This window comes from Hordeum vulgare, chromosome 4H (genome assembly GCF_904849725.1).
Source record: "Hordeum vulgare subsp. vulgare chromosome 4H, MorexV3_pseudomolecules_assembly, whole genome shotgun sequence".
In the NCBI taxonomy this organism is placed as follows: domain Eukaryota; kingdom Viridiplantae; phylum Streptophyta; class Magnoliopsida; order Poales; family Poaceae; genus Hordeum; species Hordeum vulgare.
The window spans coordinates 282,435,679-282,452,794 of NC_058521.1; the positions used below are offsets into that span (position 1 = coordinate 282,435,679).

General features: G+C 42.6%; 1 protein-coding gene across 1 annotated transcript; it reads left to right on the top strand.

Moving 5' to 3' along the window:
* Positions 1 to 11,245: 11,245 nt before the first annotated feature.
* On the top strand, positions 11,246 to 16,370 carry LOC123448516 (30S ribosomal protein S5). Its single transcript, XM_045125432.1, has 2 exons — positions 11,246 to 12,126; positions 15,957 to 16,370. Exons 1-2 carry the CDS (start codon positions 11,396 to 11,398, stop codon positions 16,204 to 16,206), a joined length of 981 nt encoding a protein of 326 aa, XP_044981367.1. The 5' UTR covers positions 11,246 to 11,395; the 3' UTR covers positions 16,207 to 16,370.
* Positions 16,371 to 17,116: the final 746 nt, after the last annotated feature.

Here is a 17,116-nt window from a genome sequence, read left to right on the forward strand (position 1 = left end):
ACACCATGATCTTGATAGAACAACATGATTGACCCAAAAGAGCAACAATACAACAACTCCAGAACAATAGAATTGGAACAACATCATGAGAAGAATAGAATGGAGAAGAAAATGACAACTACTATCCCAATTGGATTGAAGAACATCCTTGCAAGAACAATTGAACGGAGTTGTTGGAAAACCAACAACGAAAGCACAAGTTTGTAGTGGACTTATGAAAACCTTTCAAACTAATGAAGTGACCACTAGCCACTAACAGAAACAAGGATTGATTGGGAGAAACAAGATATGGACAATTTCTTACACCAAGAGGATACATTGAGAACTTGGATTAATGACAAGCACCATGATAGCAACAATCCAGAGGAAAAGCTTTAGGTGAAATCCAAACCAAGATAGCTCAATGAAGAAATCATGGGTTGAAAATATCTCGTGATCATAGAATTGGTGGGTTTAATTATCTCATTCTTGAAAGGAAATCTCTTCGAGGCTCCTACACTAACAATAGTGCTATAATACCGCCTCAAAGGATGAAGGAAAAACAAACGCACTGGAAATGCAAGAGAAAGAATACTTGAGGTACTCCAACAGGAATCTTGAAGAACACTTGAGAAAATCACATCCTTGAGGAACCACCATGACGAGCCTCTGTATCAAAAGGATGATGCAAAGATAAGAAGGTAGAAAAGAATAAGATTATGACCTTGCGAAGATTTAGATGGAGCCTCACAAAGATATACTTGAGAAAACTTGGAACTCCGGAAAAGAAAAGATAAGCACACTTGAGAAAAAGGAATTGATATCATGAGCCCTCCGGAAGAAGAATTCAGATTACTATGAACAAGAATAAGATTTATGTTATGCTTATCCTTCATCAAGTTTAATTGATGACAAGCAACGGATTTAGCATAGCACTTATTCTTCTTGACAGAACCTTGAAGAGATAGAGAGATAAGCACCACTTGAAGCATAATTGAATGAAGCACCGGCAAGAATTCACAATAGAATGGGAATACCAAGAATTAATGCAGATACATGAGAATGATGAGATCATAAGCCACCTGAGAGAAAACTTGAACAAGGCGCCGGAATAACCGAGAGACGAACGAAGAGACAACAATTGAGAAGAATACAGGATGAAAGCTGAAAGCTGAGAATGAAGAATCTTCTGAAATGATGGCCTTCGGAGGAACGAGAAATAAAAACAACTCAGAACTGCACCGGATAGCAAGAAAGGGATTACTCATGATTGGGAATAATGAGAGGATAATACGAAGCTGAGATGACAATCTTCACAAGAATGGAGCAAGATTTACGACAAACACTCCTTCGAATTTCCAATGGAGAGAATGATGAGAAGAACACCACCACGAATAAATGAGACACTCTGGAATAAAGAAGAGTGAAAGGTTGAGCCAAATATGAGATTTAATTTCAATAGATCTTGGAGAAGGGATATGACTGATGAAATTCATACTTACGTCATAGTTGAAAAGAATTAAAGATCTCCGGAAGATTAAAGAGCTATAACAGATCCTGGGAAAAACCTGTGGGTTATGGGCCCACTCAAAGAAATCACTATTGAAAAGATTACTAGAACGAGAGATATTGCACCGGTACAAGAAAACTAGATGAGGTTAGCACCTCGAAATAAATGAAGGATTGATAACTAGAACTTCTGAAATATCTTTAACACTGCGGATAGAAAGAGAGAGGAATTAATAAACAAGATAGGCTGATAAGAATCTCCAACAAGGGAAAGAATTACAAGGACGAAAAGGATATGATGAACACGGACAACTGAATTGAATTCACCGGACAAGACCACAAGAATGAATAAAGATGAACACGAAGTTCCTGAGAATCTTCACAATGAATAACCGGGCAAGAGAGAAAAGAACAGACAGCGCAAGCACAAAGAAGAGAAAACTCTTGGATGAAAATTGAATCACTAAACAAAAGGGCGGGAGGGCGGGGAAAACAAAGACAACTTGAGACAAACTCCCGTAAGAATTGAGAGAATGATCTGCAAATATTGGATAGGATTGAATACACTAGAAGAGAAGCACACCGGGTGAAAAGAATTGATACAAAACAACTCCGGTTGACAAGAATTGATAGCACAACTGATTGAGCAAAAGGATTAGTACTCTCATAAAAATATGAGAACACCACTTAGAAAAGATCTGAAATCACCACCTGACGTTGAAGCAACTTGAATTACCATATTTCAACAAAACAGGGGTGAGGCTTATGAAACAAGCCAGAACAAACTCATGAGAAAGATTTCGTTCGATATTTACGTGGACAGTATCGCACGGGCTCGAACATTACAGTAGCCATCAAGAGCAAGGCAGTGCACCCGACATACGAAGCGTCCCTGAGTCGTAGCAAGCTACAAGGCCTCTTTAAGACACAACGAGAACCACTGTAAGTCGACCGTCAACAAATGAATCCACTAGATGTCGAACCCCAACCTAACATCATGCATTTGCTGGAAGATTGTCCTATAAGCAACTACTTGAATTCCCACCTAAGAATTCCCGAAATATCTGGTCATGCAATCTGGTACACGGATACAAGGAGTAATATTCACACAACTCCTATACTAACCCGTCACCTGTATCACATCCATCAACACACAACCAGAATCTTGGACCTTCATCTACTACAGACCCTCGTGATCACAACGATGCAAAGTATGGCAGTACTCCCGAACAATCTGCACCAGTACTGGGGACATCGGGGTTATATCGCCACTACTAGTATTGAAGCAATTACGAACATCCTTCGTTCTGAGATACTAAGAAATCCGACTGATAGCGATGTGCTCAAGAATCCCCAGGAGCTCAACTCCCCGGAAGAAAACAACTCAGACAGGAGGCACCAAGACAGAACTCCGTCACATCGGCATCATTAGATTCCAAGAATATCCGTGTGATCCTAAAAAAATTTGAGCAAGAAGAGGAGTAGAATTAAAATATTACGTCAAGATTCCTCACCAGAGCATGGAAGAGGAGAAAAAAAGATCCTACTCTCCGATATATAACTAGACTCAAAGTAGTTTTTCACTAGACTCGACTCGGCCAAGTTCGATCAATCAAGGGGGCTCCTAGGTCGGTACTGCTCTGATACCAACTTGTCACGCCCAAGATGCGACCCTATCCTCAATTTGGCACGAAGGACTCGTCAGGGATAGAAGCGCATCTCGTCGTGTCGCGAGAATGGATATCGTTACAAGTACATGTACTGAAAAGAAGAGAGATATATATAGAATTGGCTTACACTCACCACAAGCTACATCAGAGTCACAACAGTACAATACATTAACATCATGAAAAAGAGCAGGGTCCAAGTACGGACGAAATTAAACAAGAAAAGAAGAACGACGTCCATCCTAGCTATCCCAGGCTACCGGTCTGGAACCCATCCTAGATCGATGAAGAAGAAGAAGAAGAAGCAACTCCAAATGAACAATTAACGCGCTCGCGTCAATAACCTTTACTTGTACCTGCAACTGGTGTTGTAGTAATCTGTGAGCCACAGGGGACTCAGCAATCTCATTTCCAAAGGTATCAAGAGTAGCAAAGCTTAATGGGTGAGGCATGGTTAAGTGGTGAGGATACATCAGCGGCTAAGCATATATTTGGTGGCTAAACTTACGAGTATAAGAAATAAGAGGGGAAGATCTACCGATAGCGGACGTGAATTAATGTTGATCAAATGAATGATCCTAACACCTACCTACGTCAGACATAACCCCACCGTGTCCTCGATCGGAGAAGGAACTCATGAAAGAGACAGTCACAGTTACGCACACGGTTGGCATATTTTAGTTCAGTTAACTTCAAGTTATCTAGAACTAGTGTTAAACAAAGTTTCCACGTTGCCATATAACCGCGGGCACGGCTTTCCGAAAAGATTTAACCCTGTAGGGGTGATACGTCTCCAACGTATCAACTTTTCCAAACTCTTTTGCCCTTGTTTTGGACTATAATTTGCATGATTTGAATGGAACTAACCTGGACTGACGTTGTTTTCAGCAGAATTGCCTTGGTGTTATTTTTGTGTAGAAATCAAAGTTCTCCAAAAGTCGTGAAAATTTACGGGGAGCGGTTTTGGAAAATATCAAAAATATTTGCGCCAAGTTCCTCCTCACGGGGTGGGCCAGTGGGCCATAAGCCCCTGCTCCGCCATCACCCCCCTGGTGGCGGTGGATAGGCTTGTGGGGCCCACAGGCACCTGCCGCCCCCAACTCCAGCTCTATAAGTTGCCTTTCATCCCAGAAAAAATAAAAAAGAGAAGTTTTCATCACGTTTTCAATACGGAGGTGCCGCCACCTCATGTTCTTCATCTGGAGGGCAGATCTGGAGTCCGTCTTGGGCTCCAGAGAGGGGAAATCGTCGCCATCGTCATCATCAACCTTCTTCCCTCTCCAATTCCATGAAGCTCTTCGTCGTTCGTGAGTAATCTATTCGTAGGCTCGCTGGGCGGTGATGAGTAGGATCAGATATATCATGTAATCGAGTTAGTTTTGATGGGGATTGATCCCTAGTATCCACTATGTTCTGAGATTTGATGTTGCTACTACTTTGCCATGCTTAATGCTTGTCACTAGGGCCCAAGTGCCATGATTTCAAATCTGAAATTATTATGTTGTCACCAATATATGTGTGTTTTAGATCTGATCTTGCAAGTTGTAGTTACCTACTACGTGTTATGATCCGGCAACCCCGGAGTGACAATAACCGGAACCACTCCCGGTGATGACCATAGTTTGAGGAGTTCATGTGTTCACCAAGTGCTAATGCGTTGGTCCGGTTCTTTATTAAAAGGAGAACCTTAATATCTCGTAGTTTCCTTTTGGACCCCGCTGCCACGGGAGGGATGGACAATAGATGTCATGCAAATTCTTTTCCCTAAGCACGTATGACGACACACGGAATGCATGCCTACATCACATTGACGAATGGGAGCTAGCCACATATCTCTCCGTGTTATAGCTGTTGCATGATGAATATCATCCAAACAAATCACCGACCCATTGCCAACGAGTTTGTCCTACTGTTACTCCTGTTGTTACTTGTTTTGCTCTGCCGATACTATTGCTACTAATGTCGCTTGCTACTGTTGCTACTTGCTACTGCTGTTACTTGTCTTGCTCTGCTGCTACTATTGTTGCTACTGCTATTACTTGTCTTGCTCTACTGCTACTACTGTGGCTACTGCTGTTACTTGTCTTGCTCTGCTGCTGCTACTACTGTTGCTACTTGTCCTACTGTTACTACTGTTGTTACTTGTTTTGCTCTGCTGATACTGTTGCTACTACTGTCGCTTGCTACTTTTGCTACTTGCTACTGTTGTTACTTGTCTTGCTCTGCTGCTACTATTGTTGCTACTGCTGTTACTTGTCTTGCTCTGCTGCTACTACTGTGGCTATTGCTGTTACTTGTCTTGCTCTGCTTTTGCTACTACTGTTGCTACTTGCTACTGCTGTCACTACTGCTGTTCCTTGCCACTGCTATTGCTCGTTACACTGCTGCTACCTGTTACATTGTTGATTCGCCTGACCGTTGACGGGAATTGACAACTTCCGTCAACGGGGCAACGGAAGCGCCATTGATACAATCGTTAGGAATAGTCTGTCGTCAACAGATCGTTTCTGACACCGTTGTTATCATATTACTTTGTTGTTACTACTGTGCTTGCAGATACTAATCTTTCAGGTGTGGTTGAATATGACAAATTCAGCTACTAATACTCGAGAGTATTCTCTCACCTCCTTCCGGCGATCTACAAATTGGGTCGAATACTCTACCCTCGAAAACTGCTGCGAACCCACGCGTTGGTGGGCCATCAACAACATTCTTCCAGTTTCATTGCGGGGGAGTGCTAGCAGTATTCTTCTGGTGCCGTTGCAGGAGAAAGTTCGTTGTCATAAGCATTCGTCTAGCTAACGCCCGAGATTGCAGGATCAACCCTTTTTTGGAGCCATTGCTAGGGAAGCACAGCTGACGTCAACATTTTTCTGGCGCCATTGCCAGGGAGGTATTGCTATATTCTCTGACTCACTTGGGATTTATATCTGCTTATCACTATGAAGAATTTGAAGGATCCAAAGACCAAAGTCTTGCCCTCAACTATGAGGGGGGGGGGGTAAGGAATTGCCATCTAGCTCTGCACTTGATTCACCTTCAGTTATGAGTAAGTTTGCGACTTCACCTCCTACTAGAAATCTTGATATGTCGCCTCTGCTTGATGATGCTTGTGATACTACTGCTAGAGATGCTATGCTTGATACTATGCCTGATGATGCTATGCTTGATACTATGCATGATACTGCTAGAGATGCTATGCTTGATACTGCTTTGCCTGATGATGCTAGAGATGCTATTTTGCCTGATGATGCTATGCTTGATACTGCTAGAGATGCTCCTTTGCCCGATGTTCCACTAGGAGTGTTCCTTGATGCTCATATTGCTAGAGTTACTGCCAATGCTCGTGATGCTTCTGAAATTGCCGATGCTATTGAGATAGAACCTTCTTTTGCTCCTGCTAGATCTAGCTCTCCTAGATATGAATTGCCTGATATACATGAGGGTTACGTTATGGAGGGAGAGATAGCTAAGGATTTTCTTGCGTGTAAGGATGCCTATGACGCTGAGAAATTAATTCTCAAGTGGAAGGAAAAATCTCGGGAAGTTAGGATGAAAAATGATCCGAAGTTTGCCACTTCGCCTATCTTTGTCACCGATAAGGATTATGAATTCTGTGTCGACCCTGAGATAATCTCTCAAGTCGAATCTGATCCTTTTCACGGTTATGAGTCTGAGACGGTCATAGCCCATCTTGCCAAACTATCCGAAATAGCCAACCTTTTCACTAATGAGGAGAAGATCTGCCACTACTATATCCTTAAGTTGTTTCCTTTCTCTCTAAAGGATGATGCTAAAGCCTGGTTCACCTCTCTTGCTCCTGGATGTGTGCGTAGTCCCCAGGAGATGGTCTATTACTTCTGTGAGAATATTTCCCTGCCCATAAGAAGCAAGCTGCCTTGCAGGAAATATACAACTTTGCTCAACTCCAAGAAGAGAGTCTTCCACAAGCTTGGGGGAGGCTCGTCCAGCTACAGAATGCTTTGCCTGATCACCCTCTTAAGAAGAACGAGATACTTGATATCCTCTATAACGGACTTACCGATGCCTCTAGAGACTACCTAGATAGTTGAGCCGATTGTGTTTTTAGGGAACGAACTGTAGAACAAGCTGAGACCCTGCTGAATAACCTCTTGATCAACGATAATGCTTGGACTATTCCCGAACCACCTCCTAAGTCAACTCCTAAGAAAAGAGGTATTCTATTCCTCAGTCCCGAAGATATGCAAGAAGCCAAGAAATCTATGCAAGAGAAAGGCATTAGAGCTGAAGATGTCAAAAATCTACCACCTATCGAAGAGATCCATGGTCTCGATAACCCGGTACACGTAGTAGAAGTGAATTCTCTGCGTAGGTTTGATGAGAGTGATATTCCTTTTGATAAACCTGCTAGCCTATGCTTTGATGAATTTGACAACTTTGTTGCCAAACAACAGAGTTTCAATGATTATGTTAGCAGACATTTGGAACAAAGTGCTTGTATGCTTAGCCATTTAAGTGCTTGTGTAGACAGAAATGTCACTGCCCTGAAGCTTCTGAGTAAACATGCCTCTATGATTACTACTCAGGTAGAACAAGTACTTAAAGCTCAGAATGACCTGCTCAATGAATTAAATGACAACTCTGTCAGAGTCATTACTAGAGGAGGCAAAATGACTCAGGAACCTTTGTATCCTGAAGGTCATCCTAAGAGAATTGATCAAGATTCTCAAGGAATCAATGCTGATACACCTAGTCATCCTAAGGAGAAGAAGAAGGATGATAGAAACCTGGACGCCAGTTCACCAAATACTATCACACCTGAAGAACCTAATGATATTTCTACGTCTGATGCAGAAACACAATCAGGTGATGAACATGAACCTGGTGACAATGTGGACAGTGATGTTCATAATAATGCTCAACCTAGCCATGATGAGGATGTGGAGATTGAACCTACGGTTAATCCTGATAATCCACAATCTAAGAGATACGACAAGAATGACTTTACTGCTAGGAAGCATGGTAAAGAAAGAGAGCCATGGGTTCAGAGACCTATGCCCTTTCCTCCTAAGCCATCCAAGAAAAAGGACGATGAGGATTTTGAGTGCTTCGTTGAGATGATAAGACCCATCTTTCTGCAGATGCGGTTAACTGATATGCTCAAGATGTCCCTGTATGCCAAGTACATGAAAGATATCGTGACTAATAAACGGAAGATACCAGATCTTGAGATCTCCACCATGCTTGCCAATTACACTTTCAAAGGTGGAACTCCTAAGAAACTTGGTGATCCTGGAGTGCCCACTATACCTTGCTCCATTAAAGGAAACTACGTAAGAACTGCCTTATGTGACCTTGGAGCCGGTGTTAGTGTTATGCCGCTCTCTCTTTATCGTAGACTTGAGTTGGATAAGTTGACACCCACTGAAATTTCTCTGCAAATGGCCGACAAATCAACTGCTTTCCCTATCGGCATTTGCGAGGATGTGCCTGTTGTGGTTGCTAATACCACTATCTTAACAGACTTTGTTATCTTGGATATTCCCGAGGACGATGCCATGGCTATCATCCTCGGAAGACCCTTTTTAAACACTGCAGGGGCTGTTATAGATTGCAACAAAGGCAATGTCACTTTCCATGTCAACAGTAACGAGCACATAGTGCACTTTCCGAAGAAACGATATCCAGTACATTGCATCAATGCTATTGAAAAGACTTCATCGATTCTTATTGGGAGCTTTGAATGCCCCATTCCTCATGTCAAGATGAAGTATGATTTGCTTGTTGGGGAGATTCATATCCCCATTGAGGTGACTTAGTGGCTATTCGAAAATTCTCCGTTCTCTCTTGCGATTCGAGAAAGTTTTTGTCATAAGGATTTGATCAACCCCATTGACGGTTCTTTCGATGACCATGAAACGAATGAATCAAAGAGTCACATACCTCTATTTTGAGCTTTCCTTTTCTGTTGCTTAGAAGAAAAATGATAGAATTAGTTTAGCTTTTCTTGTTTTCTGTTCTAGTGTCCCGGAGAAAAATACCTCGAAAATAAAAGTTCTCCGATGGTCCTGAAAATTTAGTATGATTTTTTCTGGAATTTTCAAAAATTTCTGGGCCTGAGAGCTGGTCAGGGGGCCTGACCAGTGGGCCACAAGCCCCCCCACCGCCAACTACCTCCCTGGTGGAGGGGTGCAAGCTAGTGGGGCCCACAGGCATCCCCTCCACTCATCAGCTCCCAGCCTCTTCTTCCACCTCCAGAAAAAATTGTTTCGCAGCTCAAACCCGTGTTCTTGCTCATTTGGCTATGATTTTCGATCTCCTTGCTCAAAGCACCATTCTCCGAACCGTTTTGGGGAAATTACTCCTTGGTAAGTGACTCCTCCATTGGTCCAATTAGTTTTTGCTCTAGTGCTTTAACCTTTGCGAATCCTTGCTACCTTGGTGACCCTGTTCTTGAGCTCGAAAAGTTGATTTTAGCTGGTCCCAAGTAGTTTTAGCGCGTGATACGGTCTCTAGGCACTAGTAGGAGTAGTTGCTACAAGGTGTGGTGGGTCTTTATTCACTTTTTCTCTTGAACTTCAAAAATTTCAGCAAAAGGAAATTATGTTCAGGAGGATGTTTCATGGTGGTTCCTCAAGTAAGAAGGGTCCTAGTCTCTCTTTTCGGGAGCCCGAACCTTTTCAACTAAGGGACACACCGGTGCAACATTTTGAAATACTAGTTCAATATTTTTGAAATACTTGTTCAACTTTTTATATACAGCAAAAAGTGAAAAATGGAGAAGAAAAACGAAAATCAAACAAACAATGAAGAAAAAAAAGGAAAAAAAAGAAACAAAATGCAAAAATGAATAAAAGAAAATGGAGAAGAGATAAAAACCAAAAAAAACCAAAAAATGGAAAAAACTCTTGAAGAAAATGGTTCGAGTAGCTTTAAGTACGATGAGCCCTAGTTCTTACCATGAAACGAACTGATTTTCCTATCCATCAGGGTTTGACTCAAAAAATCCTATTTGATGTTTTTTGCCTTGAAATGTCGACTAAACGCACTTCAGATTGGGCTAGCCCATTAGAGCGTCCTGATTTTGGGAACCCTCTAAAGGTTTCAGTCGGTTTTTTCTAGTTTTGGGAACTTTCTACAAGGTTCCGTGAACCAGTTTTTCTTTTCTTATTTTCTTTTTTGTTTTTTGTTTTTTGTTTCTTTTTCTGTTTCAAAAATGTTCTGGATTTTCAAAAAATGTTTCGAAATTTTCAAAAAATGTTTCGGAATTTGAAAAAATCTTCTAGAAATTTTATTAAAATGTTTCGTATTTTTCGAAAAAATGTTTTGGAATTTGAAAAAATGTTCCGAATTTTAAAAAAAAGTTCCAAAATTTAAATCAATAAAATAGAAAAACAATTATTGGATTTTTTTAAAAACAAAAAATAAGTTGGGTCGGCCCAATTGGAACGAGGCCCTGTGCGTTGCAGCTTGTCCCTGCCGAAGATGGGTTGGCCCAGTCGGGGAGGCACCCGTGTGCGGCACGCGACTCCTTGCCGCAATTAGCGGCAAATAAGAGGTCCGTTTGACTCCCCTTTCTCGCATTCCTTTTACCACTATAAGCACATGAATGGAAGGCCCAATACAATATGAGGAAAACATGCTTAAACGAGAGCTGCGATTTGGATCGTTTAGGGTCTGTTTGAAACTACTCTACTTCATAAAATTCAGTTCCGTTTCATCAAATCCATTTTGAAGCGGTTTTATACATAAATTGTAACTCCTTTAATGAGAATGTTTGACTTCCATCTAGCTCTAACTTGAAGAATGAGAAATTTGATGCAAATGATATATCTGATTGGATGAGTGGAAAAAACGAAAGGGTATCGACTTACTGGTGACAGTGGTGAGTAATTTCCTGCCAACTCTAACTTTTATATTTTTTTGAAAAGCTTCATAAAAAACATAAAGTTATACCCAGATTTTTTTTGCGGAGCGGCCAGTATTGAAGCGTTTGCGTGTTTGCATTTTTTTAGAACGAACCTGAATTTATATGGAGATCAAGTAACCAGGCCTCCGTGGGCCGATGGCTGCAAGAGCGAGGCAGCCCGGCGGATTCATTTTGCAGCCCTGGCCAGATTCCTCTAGGATTAAACATCGGATAACAGAAGAGGATAAGCCGAGCAACTCCCACATTGCCACCCCAGAGCACTTCTCTGCTCCTGCCCTCCCTCGCGGCCTCGCCTCGCCGGAGCACATCACCCCAGGAACCTGTTAAAATGGCGACCACCGCCACAGCCATGGCGATGGCCACTACCTCCACTGCCGCCCACGTTGTTCCCGCACTGTTCTCCTTCCTTCAACAGCGCCTCCGTCTCCGCCCCAAAGCCCGTATCTCCACCTTCCACCGCCTCCTTCTCCCTGTCTCCAGGTTCTCCACCCGGGACGGTTCGGCCTCCTACCAAGAAGAGGATGAGGAAGGAGAGGCGGAGGATTCTGCGGAAGCCGCCTTCGGGGATGAGGTGGGGGAGGATGAGGACGACGAGAAGCCGCAGCCGGAGGAGGTGTCCTCTACGGAGTTTCAGTTCGCGGCACCACCGGAGGGATACATCGAGCCGGCGTCATTCGACGAGTTGCCGCCGGAATCACCAGAGGACGTGGCAGCAGCGTACGAGTCGCTCTACGGGCCGGCCTTCAGCGGCGAGTCGTTGATGGGGAACAACGTGTTCGAGGTGAAAGTTGTGGATCCCGTCGACATGGACCGGGACCAGCGCCCCAACGACGAGTTCAGCGAGCGTGTCGTGCAAGTTAGCCGAGTCACCAAGGTCGTCAAGGGTGGGAGACAGCTCTCCTACCGTGCCCTTGTCGTGGTCGGCGACATGAAGGGACACGTTGGTGTTGGCGTCGGCAAGGCCAAAGAAGTCTCAGAGGCCATCACCAAGGCTGCCATGAACGGCCGCCGCAATCTCGTTACAGTGCCACTAACCAAGTACTGCACTTTCCCGCACAGGTCAGTCACACCGCTACTTGTTCTTGAATTGCATGAGGTGTGGGCCTTCTTTGATTCACATGATGTCCAAAATGCGAGAATAGAAAAAACACAGGAATGTAGTGGCAATGCCATCTTCAATGATATATGATTTTTTTTCCTTTCGGAAAGAGGATTACCCCGGCCTCTGCATCCCTTGATGAACACAGCCATCTTATTAATCGTATTATGATGAATACCATCCAACCAGTTTCCAAACAGATTAGGTATACTCGTTATTGGTGGTAAATTGTAGGTAACATGAATTGTGCGTCAAATCAAAGTAATGAATGGGCATGATAGAAATAAATGATGAATTGTTTCCTCTTGATGGCAAAAACAACTTTTTTTTTGCTACCATGCCAATTACGTTTTGCAAGATTATCTTTGTTAAGAACTACCTCCCTTTGCAAAAACCACATGAGCACTTTCATCTTAGAAGGGACATAAGTTTTTCCAAATAAGCTTCCTACAAAAAATTGGCCCAGAATTCATAAGCTCCGCATACATGGACTTCACGGTGAAGACCCCATTGGAAGTCAATCTCCACTGAACGTATGTGACATTTGATTTAGATTGGTCAACATCAACCTACTAACTAAATAGATTCACTTAGTTCATTTGTCACCAATTGAAGCTCTCCGAAATTGAATGTTCAAAGGGGTGGCCCCAATAACAGAGACCACCAAGGCCTCGTTTATGAGCATGATATTGTAAAGGGTCGGGTATTGTAGAGCTAATGGAGTGTCGCTCAACTAGGTATCTTCCCAAAAGCTCGTCGATTGGCCATCACCAACCTTTAAAGTATCCTCTCTCAAAAAAGGAAGACTTGACCTCATCAAGCCCTTCCAAAACGGCAAATCAGTAGGCTTTCCCTCTACTTGGGATATCGTTTTGGAATACAAGTTCTGTTATGAAGCAGCTCTTGCCAAACACCTTCCTCCTTAAGCAATTTATACAACCATTTGCTAAGTATACACTTACTGTTAGTTTTGAGGTTTTCAGTACCCAATCCACCTTGATCCTTACCAAGTTTGTACTTTCGCTTCTGCTCCACGAATTGCCAGAATAACCTAGACTGGTAAAAATCTAGCCTTTTAAGCACCCCTTTGGGTATCTCAAAGAAGGAGGGGGGCATGGACATCGGTAGGCAAATAAGAACAACATTTATGAGGATAAGTCGTCCTCCATATGACAAGAGCTTGCCCTTCCAACTGCTAAGGTTTTTTCCGAAGCGATCTTCAATTATTTTCCATTCCTTGTTAGTGAGCTTGCGGTGGTGAATGGGAATTCTGAGGTAAGTAATGGAAGGGACCCCACCTCACAACTAAACAGCTGCCTTCACTGACTCTCCTCCTCTTCGGCCTTACAAAAACAGAAGAGCTCACTTCTGTGGAAATTAATTTTAAAACCCGAAAGCTGTTCGAAAAGACAGGATCAACTTCATATTAATTGCTTTTTGAAGGTCATGTTCCATCAAAATGACAGTGTCATCCGCATACTGGAGGATAGACAGACCCAACCTGACCATCCTCCTTAACCCTTGCTATGAGAATTAGCCAACATATCTGGTAGAGGCTAGGGTTCTACCAGGTCTCGGACGTAGGTTGTAGGGGTGGAAGTGCGGGCTGCGAGGTTGGGGACGCCGGCGCCAGCGGTTGGGCGCCGTCGCGGCGTGAGAGAGAGAGAGAGGGCTAGGGTTTGGGGCTCTCGTCTCCTAAGGGAGACGACAACAGAATATACTGTTTATTGTCTGCTTAACATCAAAGGGGTACATGTGTTTATATAGGAGGACAGCCTCCACTAAACCCTAGATAACTTGGACTCTAACTTGGACTCTAATATAACTTGGACTCTAATATAACTTGGACTCTAAGATAGATAAGATAACTTGGGCTAAGCCCGTAATTAACCCTGCCCATTGGGCCTCCTCCGTTGGTACGTTGTACCGGTCATAACAATATCACCATCATATTAAACAATATTTGCACATAGTATCGATTTGCTAGTAGATAGGATTAAAGATGAGGCCAGCTGTTGGACAAACGCGGGAGCTCATGGACTTAGGGTTGTTCTGCCCACATCCTGGGACGTCCATCGATCGGCCACTGGCATTGTAAAGGACCTTTACTTTTCCTAGGAGGCTTGTTCTCTCTTTTCAAGAAATGATACGCAAAGGTCCTTTGCGTTTTCTTGAAAAAAAATTCTTGGCTTGCCCCCCACACAAGAAAAAGTAACGACCAGTCCCTAAAGCATGGGGTTACCCGTTTAGGGTGAATGAGCAACTCATGGAGCCCCACTGCTCCAGCCGAACACCACAGGGCACTCTCATTTGCCACAGCTTGCAGGACCACCGTGAAACACGGGTTTGCCCCCATCGGAGACACAATCATTCTGGTGCTTCCAAATCTCCCATGCGAGCAGTATACTAACAATCATCCAAATAGATTATGGATGTCTGTTGGATGAGAATCTGTCAAGCATTGGGTGATTTAGAAAATTTTGTACAATAATTTTGAAGTTTCAAATAATGAAGATCAACTCAACCTTTAGTTAGTTACTCCAGATTTGCTTTCATACATGTGTTTTGAATATTTTCCTATTTGCCTGAGCCAATTGTAAACCTTCAGAATTTCTTATTTGAAAATTCTTGCTCTGTCATAAAGTGGTGTCATCATCTAAAAAAGCTGTGGTGTCATTTAGTGCATTGTCACATTGCTGGAGTAGATTTTTTTACTTTGCTTGTAATCAAATAAAGCATGTTTGAGAAAAAAAAATATTTGGACACTAGAGGAGTTTTTGACTTGAAATATAAATTCTGCAAGAACTCACTCCAGGCTTTCCAGCATAATCAATTGGATTATTCTAACCTAGTTAGCGGAGTCGCTTCACGGTATTGCTATCTCTACTAGTATTGCTGCTCATCTCGAACAACACAAAAACTATCTGGTTTGCCTTGACTTCACCTCGTCTGTGGAGAACAGAAAGGTAAGCAAGCATGGAGAGAGCTAGTAAAGTTGTCGCAGTATGCTGGTGTAGTCAAGCTGTATCTTCGCGGAGGCCAATACATCCTTTTTCTTCTCCTTCTTTTCCTCATATATGATCAGAGTATTACATACATCAAATGGCTTTCTAACTGGGGTCATCAACCTCTTCCTACGATCGTATCCCACATCCTGAATATATGCCGGAATGTGTTCCGAATTGACAAATCTCTAAAACAGGACAAATATATGTGATGTAATTGGTCCTTACCATGAACTGTGCTCCATTGAATAAACATAGCTTATAGATATTGTATTGCTTGACCAAGTTCTATAATACATACATAGCATGTTTCTATTTGGAAATATGGTTATGTTTGTTGTACGTTCTAACTTCAATAAATTGTGTATCTTATACTACAAGGGCACCATATCTGTTATGTAGTACTACCTCCGCCCAAATTATAAGATGTTTTTGGTAGGCTGTTTAACCTACCAAAAACGTCCTATAATTTTGGACAGAGGAAATATTTGATTAGTCTACAAATACATTGAATTTCTAGGAATTCTTCTTTCATCAGATAATTGCAGTAGATAGGAGTATTCCAAAACTAAGTAGAGCCTTTGGTCTCACTAGCTGTTCACGTCAGGTGGTTCACGTAGAAATATATGATTGTAAGCCTGTGCTCTGTTGTTACAGTAATATGAACCCATTTTCTCCTCTTCCTGTTGTACAACTCACTCTATTAGTCTATTTACAATAAGGTTGAACGTTTGTTACAAATCTGATAAGTGTTTCCTGTTTATTTATTCTTGTACCACAAATAGAGCTGAGGCGAACTATGGAGCAGCGAAGGTCATGCTGAGGCCTGCTTGCCCTGGATCTGGTGTCACTGCAGGTGGAGCTGTGAGGGTTGTGCTGGAGATGGCTGGAGTTGAAAATGCTCTTGGGAAGCAGCTGCGAAGCAAGAATCCTCTCAACAATGCAAGGGCTACCGTCAAGGCGACGCAGATGATGAGACAGTTCTCAGATGTGGCTGCAGAGCGTGGACTTCCGATGGAGGAGTTATGGAAATGATGAAACAAAATCATTAAACTGCCTGACCGAATTCTTATCTTTTTTTCTACTGTATTTCTTGAGTTCGTTTCCTGTTGTATCTATATATTGGGATAAATAGGGGTGCAAATGGGGGTACCCTTTGGGGTACTGTGACCTCTGAAAATTTAGTTCACTTGGTTGAACTAAGGTGCGTCAGACTTTGCATGCCTACGGACAATTGTTCGTCAAGTTTTCTTCCTTAATCTCAGGCATTGTAGAAAATTAAATGGTCTCCCAATGCATGTAGCAAATCCACAAAATCGTTTTTTTCTCTGGTTACTGAGTTTGTTGTGGATTGATAAGGCAAGAACATGAATATCAACTGGGCATGGTCATGCTATCGCTGCTCTACACTGTCAAAAGAAAGCACAAAATATTTTTTGGCTATTATTACATCACCATCTGAATACAAGAGAAATGTTACAGAGGTCCCTGGTTACGCTCGATCTCCTCGTCGGCACCTCATTGTGGTGGCGTCGCCACTTTGAGACCGTCATCGGCATGTTTGGGCCGTGCGATCATGTCGACCCCTAGGCGGTTCCACGCTTCACGACCCAGAGTGGCAGATGCTACTGTGGCCTGTTCACGGATAGAAACCCGCCAACCACTTCACATCAGCAGCCCAATTAACAGGTATCTTTTAATAAGGTAAAACCCTGATTTCTACGTGCGTCTGATCAGGAAATAAGGTATCCGTTAAACCGCTTCCTGATTCTTTGCCGGCTATTTGCAGCTATTCCGAATGGATAAACATATGTGAGAAGCTAGCTAGCTAGCTAACTATAGTTCTCACTGAATTCCCTTTGTTTATACAAATACATCTTTTTCAACCGGAGCGTATGTACCTTTTCTATTTTCAAAATATTTATTTATCATAAAGTATATGTCT